The 25,364-nt window shown below is 38.1% G+C and overlaps 1 protein-coding gene across 6 annotated transcripts in view; it reads left to right on the plus strand.

Moving 5' to 3' along the window:
* Positions 1-25,364, plus strand: part of RIMKLB (ribosomal modification protein rimK like family member B) — a 63,292-nt gene that overhangs the window by 11,398 nt on the left and 26,530 nt on the right. For 5 of the 6 annotated variants that reach the window (XR_006204676.1, XR_006204677.1, XM_042945735.1 and 2 more), the window contains exon 2: positions 5,419-5,650. Coding sequence is in view for 4 of the 6 variants with exons in the window: in XM_042945735.1 (XP_042801669.1) it covers positions 5,476-5,650 (175 nt within the window). In the remaining 2 variants the exon portion in view is untranslated. The remainder of the gene's footprint in view (positions 1-5,418; positions 5,651-25,364) is intronic. The other variant, XM_042945734.1, reaches the window with a different exon arrangement.

Raw genomic sequence — 25,364 nt, forward strand, 5'->3', positions numbered from 1 at the left:
CTCCCACAACCCCTCCAGCAACCCTGTTTGTTCTCTATGTTTAAGAGTCTCTTTATGTTTTGTCCCCCTCCATGTTTTTATATTATTTTTGCTTCCCTTCTTCTAACCTTTATTCTTTTTCAGTCTTTAGATTCTAAGTTCATATGCTGTGTCTTATCTGGAATAAATGATTTTCCTTGTAGTAAGAGGTGCCTTAAGGTCTTCAAATGGTAGATTGATATTTTTGCTTTTTCCCTAGCAAAATAATTAACATTAGGAAGTGGCTTCACGAGAAAAATGAATGATGCACTTTATTTATGATTCCCATTTAATTAGCCTTGCCTGTACTATTGACAGATGACAGTAAATTTTTTTATTGGTTTGTATATCCAGAAGTTTGCATGGGAAAACTATCTCTAATATAAAACTAAAATTTCACTGTTGAATATCTCTTTATTGAAAAAAAAAACAGCAACTGTTTTTGTAGTTACTCAGTAGCATTTATTCTATATCTGATATTTGTGTATCATTTTCCTTGATACTGTGGGAGAAATAAATTGAGGACAGGAATTAGTTGATCTGAATTTACATTCTAAGAGCAGAAATACTATATTCTTTTGTATATGTGGACATTTACAAATGCTGTGTTAATCTTAACACTGTTGGAGAATAAACTCTTTTTTAAAGTATTTTTTTAAAGAGAGATAGAGAGTGAGCTGGGGAGGGGAGGGAGGGAGACAGAGAGTCCCAAGCAGGCTTCACACTGTCAGTGCAGAGCCCAGTGCTGGACTCTAATTCATGAACTGTGAGATCATGACCTGAGCTGAAACCAAGAGTTGGGACACTTAACTGACTGAGCCACCCAAGTGCCCTTAAACTCTTTTCTAATAGTAAGTAACCAAACTTACTCCTTTAAATGTCAGGGGGAATAAAGGAACCATTTTATTTTACAAGGGACTCTTTTCTGACATTTAAAATAGTGAATGTAATCAGAAAAAAAATTGTTTTTTAAGGACTCAGGACTATCATTTTATTTGTGTACTTTTGGTCTTCTGACCTCTATAGATTTATCATAACGCTTTTGATTTATCAGCAGTTTTGCTTTTCTTTTTCCCCTCATGTTTATGGATGGGAGAAATAGATATGTTGGAAGAGACCCTGGCCTACTGGTCTCCGCCTGGCCCACAGGAATGTTTTGGAGGTCTCCCAGAGCAGGAGGGCCAGTGTGAGGGTTGGGAAGGGGAGAGAATGAATGCAAAGCTTTTGCCTTGGTGGTTGGGGAATCTTTTCCTGATTGTTTCCTGGTTATTGTTAGATGTGAATCTCAGTGGAGCAGCCTGATAAAGGCAAGCGACCCTGGGTACCTGGGGACCACCAGTGGCCCCTTAACCTGTCGAAATAAAAGTGGACCATTCGGTGGAGGAGAGGTTGTGCTCTTTCTCTGTCAGTGAACTAGACTTTGGAGATTACTATGAAATTATACTGGATAAAAAATTGGACAGGTGTCACTTGAAAATACCAGTACCAGTGGAACAGTAAGTGACAAGCTAGAGTTTAAGCTTACTTGCCCTTTTCAAACTGGGAATGTCATGTACTTGGTATACAGAAAGAATATTTTGGAACACAGTGTGTCATACCTCTGTGATTCTTTACATGAAAAGCAAGACATGACATGAGAATCTTTTGAAGCTGATAAAGAAAATATATTCCACATGAACAAAGATACTTTGGTGCAGGGCAAGGTGATGATCCCCAGATCTTGCCATATTAACTGCCTCTAGGTGGGCTTTGAGGAACCACAACCATTGACATTGATGTTGGACCTTTTCAAGATAGTGTCTACCTCTTTCACAGAGTCTTCTGCAGGGTGAGAACATTCTTCTAGTTCCAGATATGGGGGTGCAAGTATTCTCTGTGAAAGGATATAGTCCCAGTTGTGGCAAATGATGAGATCTCTAGGCTTGCTTCCAAATCATGAAGGCAGAGAGGGAACACCATTTTCTTTGTTAGAAACCCAGGATCAAGAGGATTTAGGGTTCATTAAAAAAAAGGAAAAAAATGAAAGGAGATGGGGAGGCTAATCTGAACTTTCATGTGTTGGTTGCATACCAGTGTAGAAACACTCAAAGATTACGCAAGGATATCAGCGCTGCAGCCATGAAGCCAGACATGGAGATGCTCACGTGCATCATCTGTCAGGAGTTGCTGCATAACTATGTGAGATTGCAGGCCTGGAGTGCTTTTATTATCTGATGATACAATCCTTGAAAACACCATATTGTCTTACTATTGGCCTGGGAAGTTTCCACAAGTTGACATATCAATATTGGCAGAACAGTCCTGCTTCCCAGTTGCCAGTGGCTATACCATCTTATCCTGATTTCTGTTGGGGCCACAACTGCTGTACTCATTCAGTACAATTTCATGTGGTGAAATTTAGTCAAATTGGCGAACAGATGATGTTCAAGAACTAAGTGTAAGGGATGGAACCAAGATGGCTTTAGAATAATGGAGGTCATTGACAGGGTGTTTCAAAAACTATCCATTCTTAGGATCATTTTTATAGTGCCTATCTCAAGGAAAACTGGGGATCTCTACATTAGGTACCCTGGTGCAAATTTTTTTTGGTGGAGCTTTTCCTCTGATTGAGACTTCCTAGTGACCACATCTTCCTATTGTGTAAGTTGAATTATTACTACATCTAGCCTAAGGCTTGAAAGGGTATGTTCTTGACCACAGCTGTGGAACAGGTGTACAGGGGGCTAGGAGGTTGTGGGCATCGGGCATCCCCTTTGCTGGTTAGTTGGGTCTTGGCCTGATGCATCACCATAACTGAGAGCTCTTAACCTTGCTTTTCCTCAGCTACAAGTCACAACTATTGTGCTTCTCATTTTATTTTATTCTTTCCCTGCTTTCCTGTGATCGATGCCTTTGAGACCCCATGTTGTGGGGCACATGGGTGAGTGCGGCACAGGTATGGCAGGCCAAGGTTTGGCGTGCTGGCGTGTGTGTGTGGTGGTGCTTCTGGCTCGTGATATTCTAGTCTTATTGTGTGCATTCAGGTGGAGACCCTGGAGAGTGTGTGAATGGTGCATGAGGGGCTACTTTCAGTTGCTGTGACGCTGGAAGCTGTCTATATGTATGGCTTTTGCTTCCTCTAGTTCTTATCCTTGTCTTTTTTTCTGTTAGATTTGCTGTGTCATCTGGGGTGGTATTAGGATTTTTAAAATTTTTAGTAAGCTCCATGCTCAACATGAGGCTTGAACTAAACGACCCTGAGATCAAGAGTTGCATGCTTTACTGACTGAGCTAGCCAGATGCCCCAGTAATTTTATTTTTGAAAAAAGTTTTTTTTTGTTGGGGTGCCTGGGAGGCTCAGTTGGTTGAGCGTCCAACTCTTGATTTCAGCTCAGGTCACCATCCCAGGGTCATGGGATTGAGCTGAGCCCCATGTCACACTCTGTCCTGGGCGTGGAGCCTGCTTCAGATTGTTTTTCTCCTCCTCTGCCTCTCTCCCTTGCATACATTCTGTCTCTAAAATAAAAAAAAAATTAAAATAACGCTTAAAAAGAAAGGCTTTTTGTTGAAATAACCTGTTAATGTTTGTCAGTAAAGCTTGTAACTTTTTGCTTCTTCTCAGGAAAATAATTTTCAGCTTTTGTCTTGCTCATGATGCAAGCTCTTGCCCATGATGCAAACTCTGAGAAGCAGCACTGTATTTGTGGAAGAAAGTCCTTTTTTGTATTACAGTAAACAATCTGTATTTGTTTAAAAAAAATTCTATTTAAAGTAAGCATAAAAACATTGAGTAAGAGCATGCTGTCCTCTGACTGAAATAAATTTGAGCGAATGGACCCCAGCATTTATTTCGGCTATTTAAAGTTTTTTTTCCACAGTCTCAAATTACTCTGATTAAAGTTGTTACATGAATGACTTCAGTGTTGATACTCATCTAATAACATAGGTGTTACTATCTCATTTAAAAAACATTCCTATAAATATGTTAGTGATAAATATGTTAGTGATAAAATATACATACATATGAGAAAACAAGGGAAGAAAATTGAATTAAAAAACTACAGTTACATGAACATATATAAATGGAGTTTATCGTGATGGGAGATACAGGGATATGATATACTAATGATTACAACCTTGTCTGTTTTATATCAAGGTATTTGCATTTTGGGTGGGGTAAATCAGTCAAAAGTAGATGATCAGATAAAAGTACATTTCTAGATTATATATAATACAGGGAATGGCATTGAGTATATAATATTGAAAATGGCACTTTTATTTTTTTTTAAATTTTTTTTTTTAATGTTTATTTATGAGAGAGGGAGAGAGATAGAGCATGAATGAGGGAGGGACAGAGAGGGAGACACAGAATCCAAAGTAGGCTACAGGCTCTGAACTGTCAGCGCAGAGCCCATTGCAGGGCTCGAACTCATGGACCATTAGATCATGACCTAAGCTGAAGTCGGACGCTTAACCAATGGAGCCACCCAGGCGCCCCTAAAAAATGGCAATTTTATTAAGTGACCTGCTGTAATTATTAAACTGCAGTGCTTCCCCAGTGGAAGGGGGAGAAATTTTGTTTTGGGAGGTGGTGAGTTTCTACATTTCTAGTGTTGTAAAAGTTTTTGATTTTTTTTTTTTTTTAATTTTAGATAGAGTGCATGAGTGGGAAGGGGACAGAGAAGGGGAGAGAGAGAGAGAGAGAGGGAGAGAGAGAGAAAGAGAAAGAGAAAAAGAGACAGAGACAGAGAAAATTCTTGCCCAGCTTGGAGTCTGACATGGGGCTTGATCCCATGACCCTGGGATCATGACCTGAGCCAAAATCAGGAGTTGGATGCCTGACTGGGCCATCCAGGCACTCCTTTTACTATATTTTTTAAAGTAATCTCCATGCCTGATATGGGGCTCAAACTCATAACTTCAAGATCAAGAGTCACACACTAGTGACTGAGCCAGCCAGGTGCCCCAAGTATATTTTCTTTCTTTTCTTTTCTTTTCTTTTCTTTTCTTTTCTTTTCTTTTCTTTTCTTTTCTTTCTTTCTTTCCTTTCATTCTTTCTTTCTATTTTTCTTTTTAGATTTTTTTTTTTAACGTTTATTTATTTTTGAGACAGAGAGAGACAGAGCATGAATGGGGGAGGGGCAGAGAGAGAGGGAGACACAGAATGGGAAGCAGGCTCCAGGCTCTGAGCCATCAGCCCAGAGCCCGACGTGGGGCTCGAACTCACGGACCGTGAGATCGTGACCTGAGCTGAAGTCGGATGCTTAACCGACTGAGCCACCCAGGCGCCCCTCTTTCTATTTTTTTTAAAACAGGAAGAAATAAAATTTAATTTCATATGTATGGGAGATGCATAAAGACATGAAATTCCTTAGGTAGAATTCTTTATTTACCCTGTGTGTGTATTTGGTCTTTGTCTAGAAAGAATCGTCATTCAGGAGGAAATAATCCAGGAAAAGGAAGAACAAGCAGATCAAGATGTGTAGCTCTGTGGCGGCCAAGTTGTGGTTTTTGACTGATCGTCGAATCAGGGAAGACTATCCCCAAAAAGAGATTTTACGAGCATTAAAGGCCAAATGTTGTGAGGAGGAACTGGACTTCAGGGCTGTGGTGATGGATGAAGTAGTACTGACAATCGAGCAAGGAAACTTGGGTAAGTCTATACTAAATAATTTTATGGATTTTTTTCTTAGAATATGTTGAATCCACATTTTCTAGGAATAATTTGGATGAAGGAATTGTTAATAGCTTTACATTACAATCATCTGATCTTAAAATGTAGCATATTTTATGGAAGAAATGGAAACCCCGGAATTAATTGAACCTCTTATGTTATTTTTATTTTAATGTTTATTTTTGAGAGAGAGACACACATGCATAGAGCGTGAGTGAGGGAGGGGCAGAGAGCGAGGGAAACACAGAATCCGAAGCAGGCTCTAGGCTCTGAGCTGTCAGCACAGAGCCCGACGCAGGGCTCGAACTCATGAACCGTGAGATCATGACTGGAGCCAAAGTCCATGACCTGAGCTGAAGACAGACACAAAACCGACTGAGCCACTCAGGTGACCTGAACCTCTTAAGATATTATTTAGGAAATAGTTGGGAGAGAAATTAAAGAAAATCTACTTGTTTTTCCCCATTATTACTGTCCTCTAATTTTAAAATATGTTGTTTATAAGGTGCTCCTGAGAGAACTTGTACTTCATGGGATAATTCAGTAATGAATTTATTAGTAAATTCATCAAATTCCACATGTGATTCTTATTTTCTTTTTTTCTAAAAACTTGAGAATATTGACTACTTTTTAAAAAATGTTTATTTATTTATTTTGAAAGAGAGAGAGAAGGAGAATGTGAGTAGGGGAGGGGAAGAGAGGAGAGAATCCCAAGCAGGCTCCATGTTGCCACCGCAGAGACCAACGCTAGGCTCAGTGTCTCACAAACCGTGAAATTATGACCTGAGCTGAAATCAAGACTTGGATGCCCAACCGATTGAGCCACCCAGGCATTCCTTTTCTTTCTTTATAAAATATTTTATACATGTAGTATATAATACACCGTTTGTTTCTCTTCACTGGATAAAAGTGTCTGAATAATTTGACTCAATTGGTGATAAGTCTAGTATTTATAATTCTGTATTTCATATTTGTTTTAGGGTTACAAGAGGATTATCTTAGAAACAGAATTCTTTAGGACTGACTTAGGAATCTTTACGTCTTTACCCTGGAAAGTTATGACTTGTAGGTCATTTCTGTTAGGGAGCATTATATGGTGGCATATACGTGCCATTTTGGATTAACTTTTAGAAGACTAGACATAATTTAGTGATAGTATTCAGTAAAGATATGAGACAAACACTTAAAACAGATTCTATGTTACTTAACTTGCTTCGAGACTATAATCATAATGAGAACATGTGTTTTCATCAAAAAAATGGAGGGAGATGGTTATTGTGAGAACTAATAATATACAGAATATAAATCTGCTATTAGGGTAATTTCATTTGTAGGCTAGTTAATAGATCCCAGAGTCTTGCCTGATGAATAACATGATACTGTAGATTTAAGTAGGTAAAATCTCTTAGCAAACAGTTGCTCTTTACTCTCTGTCCTTTAACATTTATTCCATTCACTTTACCTTTTTACAGTTATTGTTGCTTTGGAAATAACTTCTTTAGAACTGAACTGTTTCCAGATTGTTTCACTGGAGTGTTTTAGTTACTACCTTTATAAGAAAGATGCACATTATTTTATTTTTGGTCAATTTTTCTTTTTTTTAAATGTATATACATAGGTCCAACACTTATTCAGATTCTGGATTTGGGATAGAGCCTGTTTCATTCTTTCATAAATATAATTTGAGCACTTACTATGTGCTAATTAATTGGTATGGTATGCAAAATGAGACATAGTCCCTATATTCTAAAGGCCAAGATTAATATTAACATCAATCAAGTGATCACACATATTAGTGTAAAATCATTATAACTTTGGTAAATTATAAAAGGAATGGATATCACTTTGCACCCCCCTGCCCTCTAGCTAGCTATGACAGATACATCCTGAACAAATCAGAGCAAATCTTTTCTTTAAAAGTCAGAATCTATCACATGCTTTTATAACTTGCAGGTTTTTCAACAAAATTGCATATACAATTGTTGAAATTGGAGTCAGAAATCCGGATAGAGTATTGTGTTAGGAGCCATGCTCTTGAAGTATGTGTGAGAAGGCCAGTGTACATAGGTCACTAAACACATAAACCGCAGGCTTATGGTGTATGTCTCTGTTTTAAAGGTTGGAAAACCAAAGGCTGCCTTTCCAACAGTCCTCTGAAGTCAGGGTTTCTTATTAGACCAAGCTTCTGTCACATAGACCTATTACTACAAGATGTGGGAAATGCAAATGGACATCTCTGTTCTAATACCTTTCATAAGTTGAAAAATATCTAAGATTGGGGTACCTGGGTGGCTTGGTCCGTTGAGCGTCGGACTTTGGCTCAGGTCATGATCTCACGGTTCATGAGTTCAAGCCCTTCGTCAGGCTCTGGTTTGACAGCTCAGAGCCTGGAGCCTGCATCAGATTCTGTGTCTCCCTCGCTGTCTGCCCCTCCCCTGCTCACACTCTGTCTCTCTTTCTCTCTCTCTATCTCAAAAATAAATAAACATTAAAATTAAAAAAAAAAAATCTAAGATTGAAAACCATTGTTCTTGGTTTTTTCTTGTTTCCTACTGGACACTCTTTGTTCTCAACTGTCACTTCAGGCCAGTAGGACAAGATTGAACTCACTTCTTCCCCACGAAGCTATCTTATTTCAGCTTTTCGGTTTGTATTTTGTCCTTTGCCCTGGTATTACCGTTAACATATCTTTTGTTTTAAACATATAGTTTTTAAGTTTATTTACTTATATTTAGAGTAGGTATTTGAATAGAGATGTCCATTGCATTTGCCACATCTTGTAGTAAGAGGTCTGTGAGAAGGGCGTAAGTGAGAACAAGAGAGGAGCAGAGATAGGGGAGAGAATCCCAAGCAGACTCTGCCCTGTCAGTGCAGAGTTTAATGCAGGGCTCTATCCCACAAACCAAGAGTAGGACACTTAACTGACTCAGCCACATGTGTGCTTTTCTGTTTTATTCTTAAGAGCCATTTCTGCCACAAAATTTTCTTGCTTTTTCCTTCTAAATGACAATTGTTCTGCTTTTCAGTATCCTAAGTCAAGCTGTTAATGGCCCCAAGTTTAAACGACTGCAACATTCCTATAGCCTATAGCTCGTTATCTTTCACTACAGTGTTTCCTCTCTAGCTTTCTCATTCATTAAACACCAGTTTTATCATCTTTCTAAAAACCTTCAGAAACCCTATTTCCAAGCATTGTTCAATCTATTTTATTTTTAAGGCTTATTTAAAAAAATAATTGGGGAGGGAGGGGCACAGAGAGAGACACACACAGAATCCCAAGCAGGCTCCAGGCTCTGAGCTGTCAGTACAGAGCCTGACGTGGAGCTCGAACCCACGAACCATGAGATCATGACCTGAGCTGAAGTCAGACGCTTAAGCAACTGAACTATCCAGGCGCTCCAGGGCTTTTTATTTTTTATTTGTATTATTTATTTATTTTTAAAATTAATGTATTTATTTTGGGGGTGGGGGGAGGGAGAGAGAGCGCGCGAGAGGGAGCAGGAGGGGCAGAGTGAGGGAGACAGAGGATCCGGAGAGGGCTCCTCACTGACAGCAGAGAGCCCAGTGTGGGGCTCAAACTCATGAATGTGAGATCATGACTTGAGCCAGTTTACTAAGCTTACTCTTCCATGTCCACTGTTTATAGCATAAATGTTACCACATGTGCAACAATAAGACCCAGCTTCACAGCCGGTAGGATGCTCTAATGAAAAAGAGACAACATGTGTTGGCAAGAATATAGAGAAATTGGAATTCTCCTGCATTGCTAATGGGAATGTAAAATGGTGCAGTCCCTTTGGAAAACAGTTTGGCAGTTCCTCTAAAGGTTAAACATACAGCTACCATAGGATCCATCCCACTCCTGCATGGAATGACAACGTATGTTTGGAAGAATTCACCAGTGAAAACATCTGGTTCTGAGCTTTTCCTTGTTTGGAGACTTTGGATTACTGATTTAATAGGTCTGTTCAGATTTTTTATTTCTCAATGATTCAATTTTAGTAGGTTGTAGGTTTCTAGGAATTTATTCATTTTTTCTAGGTTATCCAATTTGTTGGTGTGTAATCGTTCATAGTTGTCTCTTATGATTACTTTTATTTCTTTGGTGCCCATTGTAACATTTTCTTTCATTTCTGATTTCTTATTTAAGTCTCTTTCTTTCCCTTTTTAGTCTAGCAGAGGGTTTGTTAATTTATTAATCTTTCCAAAAATCCAAGTTAGTTTTGTTGATTTTTATTTTATTTTTCTCTTTTTTATTTTGGTTATTTGTGTTCTAATTTCTTTTTTTAGTTAATTTTTTCTTGAAAGAGAATGCAAACAGGGGAGAGAGAGAGAGAGAGAGAGAGAGAGAGAGAGAATCCCAAGCGCTCACAGCGCAAAGCCTGATGTGGGGTTCGATCTCACAACTGTGAGATTATGATCTGAGCTGAAATCAAGTGTCAGATGCTTAGCTGATTGAGCCCCCCAGGCACCCCAGAGATTTTCCTTCTTTCTTAATGTGCATGTTTATACTTGTACACTTCGCTCTTAACACTGCTTTCACCACATCCCCTAAGTTCTGGTATTCTGTGTTTTGCTTTTGTCTTAATATTTTTTTTCTCTTTTTTTCTAAACTTTAATAATTTTTTTTAACTTTATTTATTTATTTATTTATTTTAAGAGAGACAGTGAGCCAGGGAAGGGAAGAGAGAGAGAGAGAGAGAGAGAGAGAATCCCAAGCAGGCTCCGCAGGGTCAGTGCAGAGCTTGACATGGGGATTGAACTCACAAAACAGTGAGATTATGACCTGAGCCAAAATCTAGAGTCAGACGCTTCTTAACCAAATGAATGAGCCACCCAGGCGCCTGTTCTTATGATATTTTCTGATTTCCCTTGTTACCCCCTTTGTTTTATTTATTGTTTGAGTGTGTTATTTAATTCCCAGGTATTTATGAGTTTTTCATTTTCCCTTTGGTATTCATTTCTAGTTTCAGTCCATAGAAACCGGAAAAGATACTTGGTATGATATCGGTATTCTTAAATGTAAGATTTCTTTTGTGGCTTAACATGTGATCTATCCTGTAGAAAGTTTCATTTGCCCTTGCAGAACTTGGATTGTGTTGTTGTTTGGGGTGGGGATATGTGTTTTGATATATTTGTTAGGTCTAGTTGATCTGTGGTGTGTTTCAGTTTTGTTTCCTTATGAGATTTTCTTTTTTTCTTTGGGGGGGGGGGAATGGTCATTGTTTTTATTTATTTTTTTAATTTACATCCAAGTTAGCATACAGTGCAACAGTGATTTCAGGAGTAGATTCCTCAATGCCCTTTGTCCATTTAGCCCATCCCCCCTCCCACAACCCCTCCAGTAACCCTCTGTTTGTTCTCCATATGTAAGAGTCTGTTATGTTTTGTCCCCCTCCCTGTTTTTATATTATTTTTGCTTCCCTTCCCTTATGTTCATCTGTTTTGTCTCTTAAAGTCCTCATATGAGTGAAGTCATATGATATTTGTCTTTCTCTGACTAATTTCACTTAGCATAATACTCTCTAGTTCCACCCACGTATTTGCAAATGGCAAGATTTCATTCTTTTTGATTGCCGAGTAATAATCCATTGTATATATTTATCACATGTTCTTTATCCATTCATCCATCGATGGACACTTGGGTTCTTTCCATACTCTGGCTGTTGTTGATAGTGCTGCTATAAACATGGGGGTGCATGTGCCCCTTTGAAACGGCACACCTTAGATAAATAGATAGTGTAATTGCGGGGTTGTAGGGTAGTTCTATTTTTAATTTTTTGAGGAAACCCCATACTGTTTTCCAGAGTGCTGCACCAGCTTGCATTCCAACCAACAATGCAAAAGAGATCCTCTTTCTCCACATCCTCGCCAACATCTCTTGTTGCCTGACTTGTTAATGTTAGCCATTTGGACAGGTGTCAGGTGGTATCTCATTGTGGTTTTGATTTGTATTTCCCTGATGATGAGTGATGTTGAGCATTTTTTCATGTGTCTGTTCACCATTTGGAAGTCTTCTTTGGAGAAGTGTCTATTCATGTCTTTTGCCCATTTCTTCACTGGATTATTTGTTTTTTGGGTGTTGCGTTTGATAAGTTCTTTATATATTTTGGATACTAACCCTTTATCTGATATGTCATTTGCCGATATCTTCTCCCATTCCGTTGGTTGCCTTTGACTTTTGCTGATTGTTCCCTTCTCTGTGCAGAAGCTTTTTATCTTGATGAGGTCCCAGTAGTTCATTTTTGCTTTTGTTTCCCTTGCCTCTGGAGGCATGTTGAGTAGGAAGTTGCCATGGCCAAGGTCAAAGAGGTTTTTGCCTGCTTTCTCCTTGAGGATTTTGATGGCTTCCTGTCTTACACTGAGGTCTTTCATCCAATGTGAGTTTATTTTTGTGTATGGTGTAATAAAGTCGTCCAGGTTCATTTTTCTGCATGTTGCTGTTCAGTTTTCCTAGCACCACTTGCTGAAGAGACTGTCTTTATTCCATTGGCTATTCTATCCTGCTTTGTCAAAGAGTAGTTGGCCATATGTTTGTGGGTCCATTTGTGGGTTCTCTATTCTGTTCCATTGATCTGGGTGTCTGTTCTTGTGCCAGTACCATACTGTCTTGATGATTACAGCTCTGTAATACACCTTGAAGTTTGTCCTTATGAGGTTTTTGTCTGTTTGCTTCATACTATAACATACGGTATTTGAATTTTTCATTATTGTGTTAGTATCCATTTCTCTCCTTGGTCTTTTACTATTTGCTTCATGCAAGTGGGTACTCTATTAGGTGTCTGCATATTTACAATTGTTAATAGCTTCCTGGTGAATTGACTTTCATCATTATAATGATGATTATCTCTTGTGACAGGTTTTCTCTTAAAGGGCATTTATCTCATAAGTATGGCCACCTATATTCTCTTTTGGTAACCATTTGCATGGAGTATCTTTTGTCAGTCTTTTACTTTCAGCTTTTGGGTGTCTTTACATCTAAAATGAATCTCTTGTGGGGCGCCTGGGTGGCTCAGTTGGTTAAGCGTCCGACTTCGGCTCAGGTCACGATCTCACGGTCCGTGAGTTCGAGCCCCGCGTCGGGCTCTGGGCTGATGGCTCAGAGCCTGGAGCCTGCTTCCGATTCTGTGTCTCCCTCTCTCTCTGCCCCTCCCCTGTTCATGCTCTGTCTCTCTCTGTCTCAAAAATAAATAAACGTTAAAAAATAAATAAATAAATAAATAAATAAATAAATAAATAAATAAAATGAATCTCTTGTTAGTAGCATATAGTTGGCTCTTATTTTTCTATCCATTCTATCCCTCTGTATCTTTTCATTGTGGGGGTTTCTTTCATTAACCTTTATTTTTTTAAATTTTTTAATGTTTGTTATTTATTTTTGAGAGAGCACAAGTGGGGAAGGGGCAGAGGGAGAGAGGGCAACACAGAATCCAAAGGAGGCTCCAGGCTCTGAACTTTCAGCACAGAGCCCAATGGGGGGCTTGAACCCATGAACTGCACGATCATGACCTGAGCCAAAAGCCAGACGCTTAACTGAATGAGCCACCGAGGCACCCCTCTTCTGTTTACTTTTAATGTGATTACTGAAAGAGTAAGACTTACTGTTTTCTGTATGTCTTGTACCTATTTTGTTTCTCTTTTCCACTCTTATAGACTTCCTTTGTATTTTGTTAATTTGTTATGGTGGTATGCTTTAGTTCCTTATTTAGTTTTATGTATTTTCTATAGGTGTGTATTTTATTCATCGTTACTGTGGAGATTACGTAATATGCTATATAGTTGAATTTATTTTAGATGATAAATTTATTCATATGCAAACTCTGCCCTTACAAATCTTCCCTTATCTTATGTTAACAATGTCACAATTACATCTTATATTTTGTATCCATTGAAATAGTTTTATGGGCATCGTTATTTTTATGCATTAAAATTTTTTTTTTTAATGTTTATTTTTGAGAGAGAGAGAGCAAGAGAGAGAGAGAGAGCAGGTGCACAAGCATGGGAAGGAGCAGAGAGAGAGACAGAGGAAGACACAGAATCCAAAGTAGGCTCCAGGCTCTGAGTTGTCATTGCAAAGCCAGACGTGGGCCTCCAACCCGCAAAAACCGTGAGGTCATGACCTGAGCCGAAGGTGGGATGTTCAACTGACTGAGCCACCCAGGGGCCCTTGCTTTTGACTTTTTTTTTTTAAGTTTATTTTATCCATTTATTTTCAGAAAGGTGGGGCAGAGAGAGAATCCCATGCAGGCTCTGTACTGCCAGTGCAGAGCCCTACGTGGGGCCAGAACCCACACACTGTGAGATCATGACCTGAGCTGAAATCCACAGTTGGATGCTTAGTTGACTGAGATACCCAGGCACCCCAACTTTTTTTTTTTTAATACATAAACTCTAGGCCCAACATGAGTCTTGAACTTAACGACCCTGAAATCCAGAGTCGCATGCTGTACCAAGTAAGCCAGCCAGGTGACCCTGTATGCCTTTAATTTTAAATGCTATACCAGCAATAGCACTGATTTATGTACTACCATTGGAATATTTTAGGATTCTGTATTTATATGTTTACCTTTATCCAAGAGCTTTATTTTTTTTTATGCTTTTATGTTGCTTTCTAGTATTGTTTTTCGTATTTAAAAAAATTTTTTTTAAAGATTTCATGTTTAAGTAATCTCTGCACCCAGTGTGGGGCTCGAACTCACAACCCCAGGATCAAGAGTCAGACACTCCATTGATGGGGCCAGTCAGGAGTACCCCTGCCTCCACTGCCTTCTAGTGTTCTTTCAACTTGGACTCTCTTTAGCTGTTCTTATAAGGCCAGACTATTGGTGATGAACGTCTCAGCTTTTCTTTATCTGGGAAAAATCTTTATGTCTCCTTCATTTTTGAGGGATAGTCTTGCTGGATATGTTATTATTCTTCATTGTCAGTTTTTTTATTTCAGCACTTTTATTTTTAATTTTTTTTTTCTGACGTTTATTTATTTTTGAGATAGAGAGAGACAGAGCATGAGTGGGGAAGGGGCAGGGAGAGAGAGGGAGACACAGAATCTGAAGCAGGCTCCAGGCTCTGAGCGGTCAGCACAGAGCCCAATGTGGGGCTCGAACTCACGGACCATTAGATCATGACCTGAGCCGAAGTCGGATGCTTAACCGACTGAGCCACCCTGGCGCCCCTCTCATTCTTTTTTTAAAGTTTCCTGTCTCAGTAATTCAGATGTCTTTTTTGAGTTTGCTGATTCTTCTGTTTGAACAGTTCTGCTAGTAAACTACTGTGTGTATTTTCAGTTGAGTTTTTGTGCTCTTTAGCTCTAAAATTTGTTTGATTCTTTTTTAATAGTTTTTCATTGATATTCTCATTACCACACAATGTTACATTAGCAACATTAGATCTTTGTTTATTTAAGGTCATGTCTGGAGATTTATTTGTATCCTTTGAACCATGTTGCCTTGTTTCTCTCTAGCCTTTGTTATTTTTTGTTGGTATTTGAGCATTTGAAAAAACAGCCACCACTCTCAGTTTTTATGGACTACTTTTATATGGAAGACTTCTACCAATCTCTCTTTTACTTTCAAAAAATTTTTTAAAAATTTTATTTATTTTGAGAGACAGCGAGCATATCAGCGGGAGAGGGGCAGAGACAGAGAGGGGGAGAGAGAGAGAGAGAGAGAGAGAGAGAATCCTATGCTCCGCACTGTCAGTGCAGAGCCCGACATGGGACTCTATCTCACAAATTGTGAGATTATGACCTGAACGGAGATCAAGAGTTGGACTCTTAACCCCCTGAGCAGGAGCCTCATCAATCTTTTAATTGGAGAGTTTAATTCATTTACATTGAAAGCAATCACTGTTAAGGAGTGACTTACTTCTGTCATTGCTCTGTTTTGTTTATACCCTATAGCTTTTATTGTCCCTTATTTCCTATACTAGTGTCTTACAGTAATACTTGCTTTTATATTAATGACTTTTTCCTTTAAACGTATTAGTCTCCATTGTCATATAGAAAACAATAAGTACAGTTAGAAACTTTTGTTCCAATAATACTAGCTTTTCTAATTCCTCCTGTATTTGCCTTTATTGACATTTTTATTTTTCTGTATGGTTTTTAGTCACTATGTAGTGTCCTTTCATTTCTTCTTGCAGGACTCCTTTGAATGTTTCTTGCAGGACAGGTCTAGTGGTCATGCACTCCTTCAACTTCTGTTTTTCTGGGAATGTCTTTCTTGATTTCTCCCTCATTTTTAAAGGATGCCTTTGCTGGTTGATAGTTTCTTTTTTCTTCTTTCTTTTCTTTTCTTTTCTTTTCTTTTCTTTTCTTTTCTTTTCTTTTCTTAGCACCTTGAATATGTCGGCCTCCCATCTTCTTGCCTCCAAAGTTTCTACTGAGAAATCTGCCAATTGAGGACCCTTATTATATGATGATTTGCTTCTCTTGCTTCTTTTAAGATTCTCTTTGTCTTGGATTTTGAAAGTTTGATTATAGTATGTCTCGGCATGAGTCTGAGTTCATCTTACTTGGAGATTGTTGAGCTACTTGGATGTTGATATTCATGTCTGTCATCAGATTCGTGAAGTATTCAGTCATTATTTCTTTAAATATTCTCTCTGTCCCTTTCTTCCCCTCCCTTTCCTCATCCCATGTACTCTGTTTCTCTCCCTCATTTCTGGGACTTCTGTAATATGTATGTCTCCTCAAGTTTAGTGATTCTTTTTTCTGCCTGTTCACATTTACTTTTGAATCCCTCCAATGAATTTTTTATTTCCATTTTTGTACTTTTTATTTTCAGCTTCAGAATTACTCTTTGGCTTCTTTCTGTATTGTTTTTATCTATTGATATTTCTGTTTTGCTCACCATGGTTTTCTGGATTTTCTTCTCATGTTTCTTTAGTTCTTTTAGCATCTTAGAGACAGTTGTTTTAACATCTTAGTCTAATGTCTCTGCTGTTAGATCTTTTTCAAGAACAGTTTCTGTTGATTTATTCCTTTGAACATCTATACGTTCCTGTTTCTTTGTATTCTTTGTGAGTTTTTGCTGAGTACTGCATATTTGAACCCCTAGTAGTGTGGTAACTCTGGAAATCAGATTCTCTTCCTTCCCTAGGATTTGTGTTTTTTGTTTGCTGTTTTCATTTTTGTTTCTTTGATTGTTGTAGGCTGTCTCTTTGCTGAGGATTAGCTGGGGATGTAAATTTAATGTCTTCTCAGGACTTTTCTAAACCATTTCCGAGTCATGCACAGGCACTTTGTAGTTTTCCCATATATGCAGTTGTTTTTTAATGTCCTGGTCTTTAATGTCTGGCTCCTGAAAGGGGAAAAAGGGCAAGACAGACAGAGGAGGGGGGCAGAGAGGATATTTGAGGAAATAAATAAATACCCTGGAAAACACTTAACCTGGATTGGTAGGGGCTTATAACAGTGGATGGGGGTAGTATAACAATAATGGCTACTGACCCCTTTGCCTGAAATTGTATGATCAGAAGCTGCAACCAGCCATCAGAAGAGAGATACTCAATATTCAGAGGACAGGATCCTTTTAGCCAGCCTTGGCTCCTGCAAGGTGTGTCAGCTGCCCCAGGAACAGATGCATAGTATGCCTGAGGGGTGGGGGATGGCTAGTGCTCCTGTGTTAAGAGCTGAAATTGAGCAGAATTCACTGTATTTTACCATTCTTGTCATTTCCCGAAAGTTTCAGTCCTTCAACAAACTAGAGAGTTCTAAAGCAGTTATATCTGATTGTGCCAGTGCAATTATTGTATAATGGCAGGGTGACAGATTCCTGGTGCACCCTACTCCACTACCTTTCCAGAATCCTCTCTTCTGTCATGTTTCATTGATGTTCTCTTTTTCTTTTTGTTCTGATGTTTTGTGTTTTGTATCTTAATGGATATATGCATTGTGAATATGTTCTTTCACTCTGTGGCTTGCCTTTTTGCTCTGTTAATGGAATATTTTGGTGGATGGAAGTTGCCAGTTTTAATTAGGTATAATTTATATTTATTTTTTTTGGCTAGTGCTTTTGTGTCCTTGTTAAAAAATATTTATGGAGCCAAGAATTCCTTTGAGGGGTGCCTGGGTCGCTCAGTCGGTTGAGCTTGGAGCCCATTTAAAAATCTCTCTCTCTTCCTCTGCCTCTCTCTCAAATAAAAAATAAATAAAAGAATTCCTTTGAGACACATACCGAAATACCTACTTGATAAAATAAGAAATTGTTAAGTGAAATTATGAAGTTGGGGAAAGGGACATATGATATGGTATCTTTTCTAAAGGGAGAGTGATATGTGATTATAACCTTTGCTGGTTTAAAAAATGGATAATGGAGCGGCACCTGGCTGGCTATGTCAGAGGAACGTGTGACTGTTGATCTTCGGGTTGTGAGTTTGAGCCCCATGTTTGGTGTAGAGATAACTTAAGAAACTAAAACTTTTAAAAGTAAGAATAGGGAGCTAATGGAAGGATAAACCATAATTTTTAAAAATATGTTTACCTTTAGGGAAGAGAGAAAAGGTTGAAGAGCAAGCATGAGCTAGACTTCTCTGACTCAAAATAATCTGTGGTTGGGGAAAATGGGGATGTAGAGAATAACAAGGTCAGCCATGTGTTGATAATTATTGAAAGTAGATGAATAGCATATTATTGAAAGTAGATGAATAGTAGATGAATTCATTGTAATGTTCTCACTACTTTCCTTTTTAGAAGTTTCTATAATAAAAAATGTAAACTAGGGGTGCCTGGGTGACTCAGTCTGACTTTAGCTCAGGTCGTGATCTCACTGTTTGTGTTCGAGCCCCCAGTCGGGCTCTGTGCTGACAACTGAGAGCCTGAAACCTGCTTCAGATTCTGTGTCACCTCCTCTCTGTGCCCCTCCCCAGCTTGCTCTCTCTCTCTGAAAAATAAATAAACATTAAAAAATTTTTTAAAAAAATGTAGAATAAATGTAGAGAAAGTTTGACCTGATGAAAATTTGTTATTCCCAAAATCACTTCTTGAGTTAAACTAAAGCTTTTTGTTTTACTCTAGCAAATTCACCAGAAAATACACATTGCTTTGAAAAGGTCACAAAAGGTCATAACACTACACTTGATTTATAATAGGCCTGTCTTACTGTTTAGGTTCTATGCGTGTGTAATACATATTTATGTAATTTGTGTCTTTCATGAAACAGAAGTTTTATGGCATGTACTTGTTAGCATTTTAGAAGGGCCCTGTGATTTTTTTTTTTTTATACCCTACCAATGAAGACTTTTGTTTTCTTTAGGGAGAGATGGCAACAACTCAGATTCATATTCTCCAAAACTTATTTCATACCTGAAACAATTTGTAATCTTCTTTTCACATGTTTTTATGTCTCTGAAAAGCTGTTGTGTCTGGAAATATTTTCTTTTTTTCATTTTATTTTCTTTTTAATTTTTATTTAGTTTTGGGAGGGAGGAAGAGAGAGAGTGTGAGTGGCGGGGGGGCAGAGAAGGGGGGGGGGAAGAGAGAGAATCCCAGGCAGGGTCCATGCTGCCAGCACAGAGCCCAATGCAGGGCTGGATCCCACAACCCTGGGATGATGACCTGAGCTGAGATCAAGAGTCAGACACTTAACTGAGCCACCCAGGCACCCCTTTTTTTTCTTCTTAAAAATGGTTTTGTAAGAAGAAATCAGTTTGCTTTTACATATACTGAGTTACTTTGGTATTTTGGTTTTAATTTCTAGATTTACCAATTACCTACTTTTAATATACGCATATACTTTGTCCCCCCACTCACCCCATTAATGTTAATAGTGCTATCATGAGGTTGATTCAGTCATTTGAAACAGTTAGTGTTAATGACAGCTCAGCTGGTCCTAATTCATTGAGCTAATCCTCACTATTTGGCACTCTGCCCCCCACCCCATGTTGCATTAGTAGATAAACCTATCCCCAAATAACACTTAGTTATTTCATATAATTAAAACATTTTAATTTATTCTGAACATTTTCCTTAAATGTTCCCCTGGAAGTTTCCTCTCAGTTAATTTCAAAGGAAAGAGAAAGAAACATTTTGAGAGCACTACTGTATATAAAGCATAGTGCTAGGCACATGTATCTTTTTTTTTTATTTTATAAAATCATAATAGCTTTATATGTTTCCTAATTATAAAGTGACACAAACAGTACCAGAATATAAAGATTAAAGCAAATGTCAGTTGAAATTTTACCATCCATAGGTTTATCACTGCTAAACACACAAACATAAATGAATTACTACATATTGTCCTTTAACTTTTTTTTCACTTATCAGTGAGTGTCATCTACTTGTCAAGATACTAGGTACTGGAGATACAGAGTTTATAGCAAAATAGACATATTCCAACTGGTCCATGGCTTCTTTAAACTAATTGGGAGACATGAACATTATATAAAAGTCAAAGAAATAGTTACACACTAAGCGGTATAAAGGAAAAGTATATGTAGTGTGATATGAGAGAATACACTAATGGAATCTAATTTATTTTAAGATTTTTTTTTAAAGTAATCTCTATACCCAGTGTGGGGCTGAACCCACAACTCTGAGATCAAGAGTCACACACTGTACCTACTGAGCCATCCTGGTGCCCCTAACTGGAATCCAATTTAGATTGAGTTAGATAAGGCCTCTTTAAGAAAGTGACACTAAAATCTGAAGGATAGATAGGTGTTATCCAGGAATACAGTGAGAGGAAGAGTATATATGCATTGCTGTTAGGTAATATTCCTTTGCCATAAATTCTTGAAGAGGAATCACTGTTCATTGCCAGAGTGTCCTCCAGAAAGGTTTTCCTTTTCCAGTATTCTCTCAGTGCGATTGTTTTCATTTTAATATTAATTAGACAAGGAATGGTGCAGTTTAAGTCACTTTTCTGCTTAATCTTTTAGGAACTTGATCTATGATTCCAAACCCAGCTGGACAGTGAGATTTACAGTCAAAAAATAAGTTGGGGGAGCCTGGGGTGTAACTCAGTCAGTTGGAGCATCTGACTCTTGATTTCGGTTCAGGTCATGATCCCAGGGTCATGGGATTGAGCCCTGTGTTGGGCACTGTGCTGAGTGTGGGGCCTGCTTAAGATACTCTCTGTCTCTTTCTAAGATTAAAAAAAAAAAAAAAAAAGAGGGGCGCCTGGGTGGCTTAGTTGTTTGAGCGTCTTCACTCTTGATTTCAGCTTAGGTCATTAGATCAAGCCCTGCATCGGGCTCTGTGCTGACAGAGCCTCCTTGGGATTTCTCTCTCTCCCTCTCTTTCTGCCCCTCATCCATGTGCTCTCTCTCTGTCAAATAAATAAACTTAAAAAAAAAAATCAGTTGTTGAGTATTCAACGGAAAAAGCTTTAATGTCTTCAGTCATCAGGAAGAAATTTTTTTTATGAACTCAGGCCTTCTGTCCCCTGCCCCCAACCTTATCAAAATAGTAGGGAGCTTTGGTTATATTTAGTCTGTGTGCTAAACCCAGTGTCGGGCTGGAACTCAGTACCCTGAGATCAAGAGTCACAGGTTCTTCCTACTGAGCCAGCCAGGCACCTTTTCAGTGATATAACTGAAGGAATTTTTATCTTTTCTACAGCACCAAGTACCAGTCTTAGCAGCTGCCTATCCCTTTCCAGAAATAGTTCAGAAAAGTGAAGCAATTGGATTAGTTGCCCCTCTAATGCTTTATTTAAACTCTTGGATTTAGGGATCAAATTGCTCATGGAAATGGCTGCAGTTTTTATATATGATGTTGAGTGTTATAAATTAAGATATGAATATAAATATGTATGTGAATATTCATATGAATAAAAGTTATAGTGATAATTTATAGACAAGTGAGATAAATTAAGAAATGTGATATTCTTGCAAATAAATAAGTAGGTTCTTTTCATTTATTTATTTTTAATTTTTTTTAATGTTTATTTTTGAGAGAGGGAGAGACACAGAGTGTGAGCAGGGAAGGGGCAGAGAGAGAGGGAGACACAGAATCTGAAGCAAGCTCCAGGCTCTGAGCTGTCAACACAGAGCCTGACATGGGGCTTGAGCTCTTGGACCACGAGATCATGACCTGAGCTTAAGTTGGATGCTTAACTGACTGAGCCACCAAGCAACCCTATTTATTTATTTTTTATTTATTCATTTATTTTTAATTATTCTTGGGGGAGTGGGGGAGAGAGAGTGAGCAAGCACATGAGGAGTGGAGGGGCAGAGAGAGAGAGGGAGAGAGAGAATCCTAAGCAGGCTCTGCACTGTCAGTGCAGAAGCCAGGCTTGAACTCTAAAACAGTGAGATCATGACCTGAGTGGAAATCAGGAGTCACCCAGGTACCCCTAAATAAGCAGGTTCTTAATTATAAATACCATTTCAAAGTAATTCCCTTGGTTATGTTATAGGATGAGATAGTGATGAAGTGTTAAAAGACCTTGAGTATCCCTGGTCTCTGTCCCCAAAATATAGTTATTAAAGATAATGAAAACTGCCCTACCAAATACTAATAAATTGCAAGGAGTAAATATAATGTAGATAAAGTTTCTAGTTCAGTTCTTGGCCTGTGGTACATTCTTATTTCTTTGCCTTCAATATCTATTCCTGCACCCCATTTCTTAACTAAACAGCACATTGATTTCCTTTTGAGAAATTCCTTCTTCCGCATTGCGCAGTCTTGTTGGGGCTGTTACTTATGGTTCCCTACCACTGGATAGTCAAGCTGGGCCGTAGGTTGGAAGTCTATCTTTATTTCTCTCGTCCCTTTGAGTAGTTTGACTCAAGGATATAAGGAGAAAGTTTGGAATTTAATAATTTTCGTATGGCATCTTAAAATTTTAGGTTGTTTCTTTGTTCCCAGATTCGAAGAATGGCCATGGTCTTTTTTCCCAAGCCTGTTTTTGTCATCATTCTTTTTAGTTCTGAAGTTCTAAGCAAAATCCTGTACCCATCCATCCGTTAATTTTTTTCTTAATAAAGTTGCCTAGAGATATTTTAGTTGCTTACAAATCCAATAACCTTAACCAATACAGAAATTAATTCTGGAGAGCAGATTGTGGATTGATTACTTGGCATAGGTAAGACAGAAGTCCAATTAGATTAGAACTGTTCCAGAGAGGTAATGTAATAACCTATGGTACACAATGTTAAAAATGGTGATTAAGTAATTACTTTTATTTACTTGGAACCATGGTCTTCTTTAGTGTAAAACTCAGAGGAATGGTAGGTGTTGCCAGATAAAACCTGTTTTAGAAAGTGTGAGGGGAGGGGGCGGCTGGGTTGCTCAGTAGGTTAAACCTCCAACTCTTTGATTTAGGTTATGATCTCACTGTCCATGGGTTCAAGCCCCACATTGTGCTCGGTGCTGGCAGCATGGGGCCTGCTTGGGATTCTGTCTCCCATTCTCTCTCTCTCTCTCTCTCTCTCTCTCTCTCTCTCTCTCAAAAATAAATAAACGTTAAAAAAAAAAAAGGAAGTGTGAGGAATTTGGAAGTAGGAGGGTAGAATGGCCTTTTGAAGGCAATGGAGGAACTCAAAAGGAATGAATGAGGAGTTCGTTCTCTCTAAGTTCTTTTTTCAAGGCAAATAATAGAATTCAGGGGCTTTCTAGTATTTGGGTATATAGGTTTAACCTAACCTTTAGAGTATATTCCTGCTGAAAGGAGTCTTCCAGCTATCATGCTGCTTAGGAAATTAGCACAGCTAGAGATTTGGAGGGAATTCATGTAACACAAAAAAAGAGATCGGGCTTTAGAACTAGCTAGACCTAATTGTCCTGGCTGATCTAGTTATTAAACAAAACCTTTTGCAGTTGGTCAGACTGGTTGTCTGGTTTTATTTACTTGCTATGAAATTAAATGTTTGTAGTTTTCTAACAAGTAGGAATAAAAATGAAAACGTCTATTCAAGGGGAAAAAAGGCCTATTCTATAATGTTGTGCTCAGAATTACTTGAGATGTGTATAAAATTCCCTGTTATGATATCTGACACACAGTAAATATTTAATAAATGATGTTGTTATTGTTGACAGGAAAACAATATTCTGTTTATTCTGTTACTCTGTTTATGCATTATTCTGTTTATGCAAAGTGCTTTTCTGTTATTCTGTTATTGCTGTTTATGCAAAATGCTTTTCAAAAAGTTAATTGCTTATTTATTTTAGTTTGTTAGTACACTCTACACTAAATCTGGGACCTGAACTCATGACACTGAGATGAAGATTTGTATGCTGTGTGGACTGAGCCACGCAGGTGCCCTTTATGCACAGTACTTTTGATAGTTGTGAGATTGGATGATCCTAAGACTATTTTCTGAGAGGTGCCAAGTGACAAGTCACCAAAGAATTTAGAAGAGTAGTGAGTGTAGTTACTAAACTAACTTAGGCAAAGAATGATACTTTAGTCTGAGGTCTTAGAATTCAAATTTTAAAATTATATATATTTTTTTACAGACACTTATATAACAATACTCAAAGTTTATTACAAATATTAGCTCATTTGATTCTGGCAATAATCCCATGTGATTGGTACTGTTACTCTCTGTATTTTACAAATGTGAAAATGGAATCCTTGATTGGTTAAATGTTTTACTCCACATCATAAAGCTATTAAGTGATTGAGCCAAGATTTAGAATCAGGCAGTCTGTCTTCAGAGCTCAGAATATATTTGTATTTCTTTTTCTTACATACAAAGTGGTATACTATAAATACTCTTCTGTCTGCTGCTTCTTTCCTCCATTAGATTCTCCAGGATGCCTTATGCAAATAGTGTCTGCAAATGATGATAGTTTCCTAGTTTCTGTGCCTTTTACTTCCTAGTGTACTGGATTAAGTAGGACCTTCAACATAATGTTGAATAAAAATGATGATAGTGAGCACACTTGTCTTAGGCTTTATCTTAAAGGGAGTGCTGTGATTTTGTTCCAATAAATAAACCTGATACTTACTAGATTTTTTTTTTTTTTGGGGGGCAAATACTATTTGCCAGGTTAAGGAAATTCCCTTCTCTTCCCTTTTCTAGTGATGAAAGAGGTGTTTTTCTTTATATGTATACATATATATATTTTTTATGTTTATTTATTTTTGAGACCAAGAGAAACAGCATGAGTGGGGGAGGGGCAGCGAGATAGGGAGACACAGAATCTGAAGCCAGCTCCAGGCTCTGAGCTGTCAGCACAGAGCCTGATGTGGGACTCGTACCCACTAGCCACGAGATCATGACCTGAGTTGAAGTCGGACGCTTAACCAACTGAGCCATCCAGGTGCCACAAGGGGTGTTTCTTTTTAAACCACATACTCATCAAGACTTATTTATGGTCAGTTTGGTTTTAACTATTCTAGTGGGTTTGAAATGGTGTCCAGTTGTGGTTTTATATCCCAGGTTACTAATAAGGTTGAACATCTTTTTATATATTCTTTTGGGTATCCTTACTTGTAAAGTGCTTAAGTCTCTTGTCCATTTGCTTTGGGGTTGGTTGTTTGATTATTTTACTTTGGTAAATGCCTCATTTGTGGCTTGCCTTTTAACTTCTTAATGGTATCTTAATAAAAAGAGGAATTTACTTTTAATGTACTGTAACTTGTCTTATTGTTTATGGCTGATTCTTTCTGTGCCCTGCATGAAAAAATCTTTTCCTACTTTGACGTCCTCAAGATAACCTCTTACATTAGCTTTTAGAGAGTTAACGTCAAAGAGTTTTGTCATTCACATCTAGATGTATGTATGTATGTATGTATGTATG

This window comes from Panthera leo, chromosome B4 (assembly GCF_018350215.1).
Source record: "Panthera leo isolate Ple1 chromosome B4, P.leo_Ple1_pat1.1, whole genome shotgun sequence".
Classification (NCBI taxonomy): Eukaryota; Metazoa; Chordata; class Mammalia; order Carnivora; family Felidae; genus Panthera; species Panthera leo.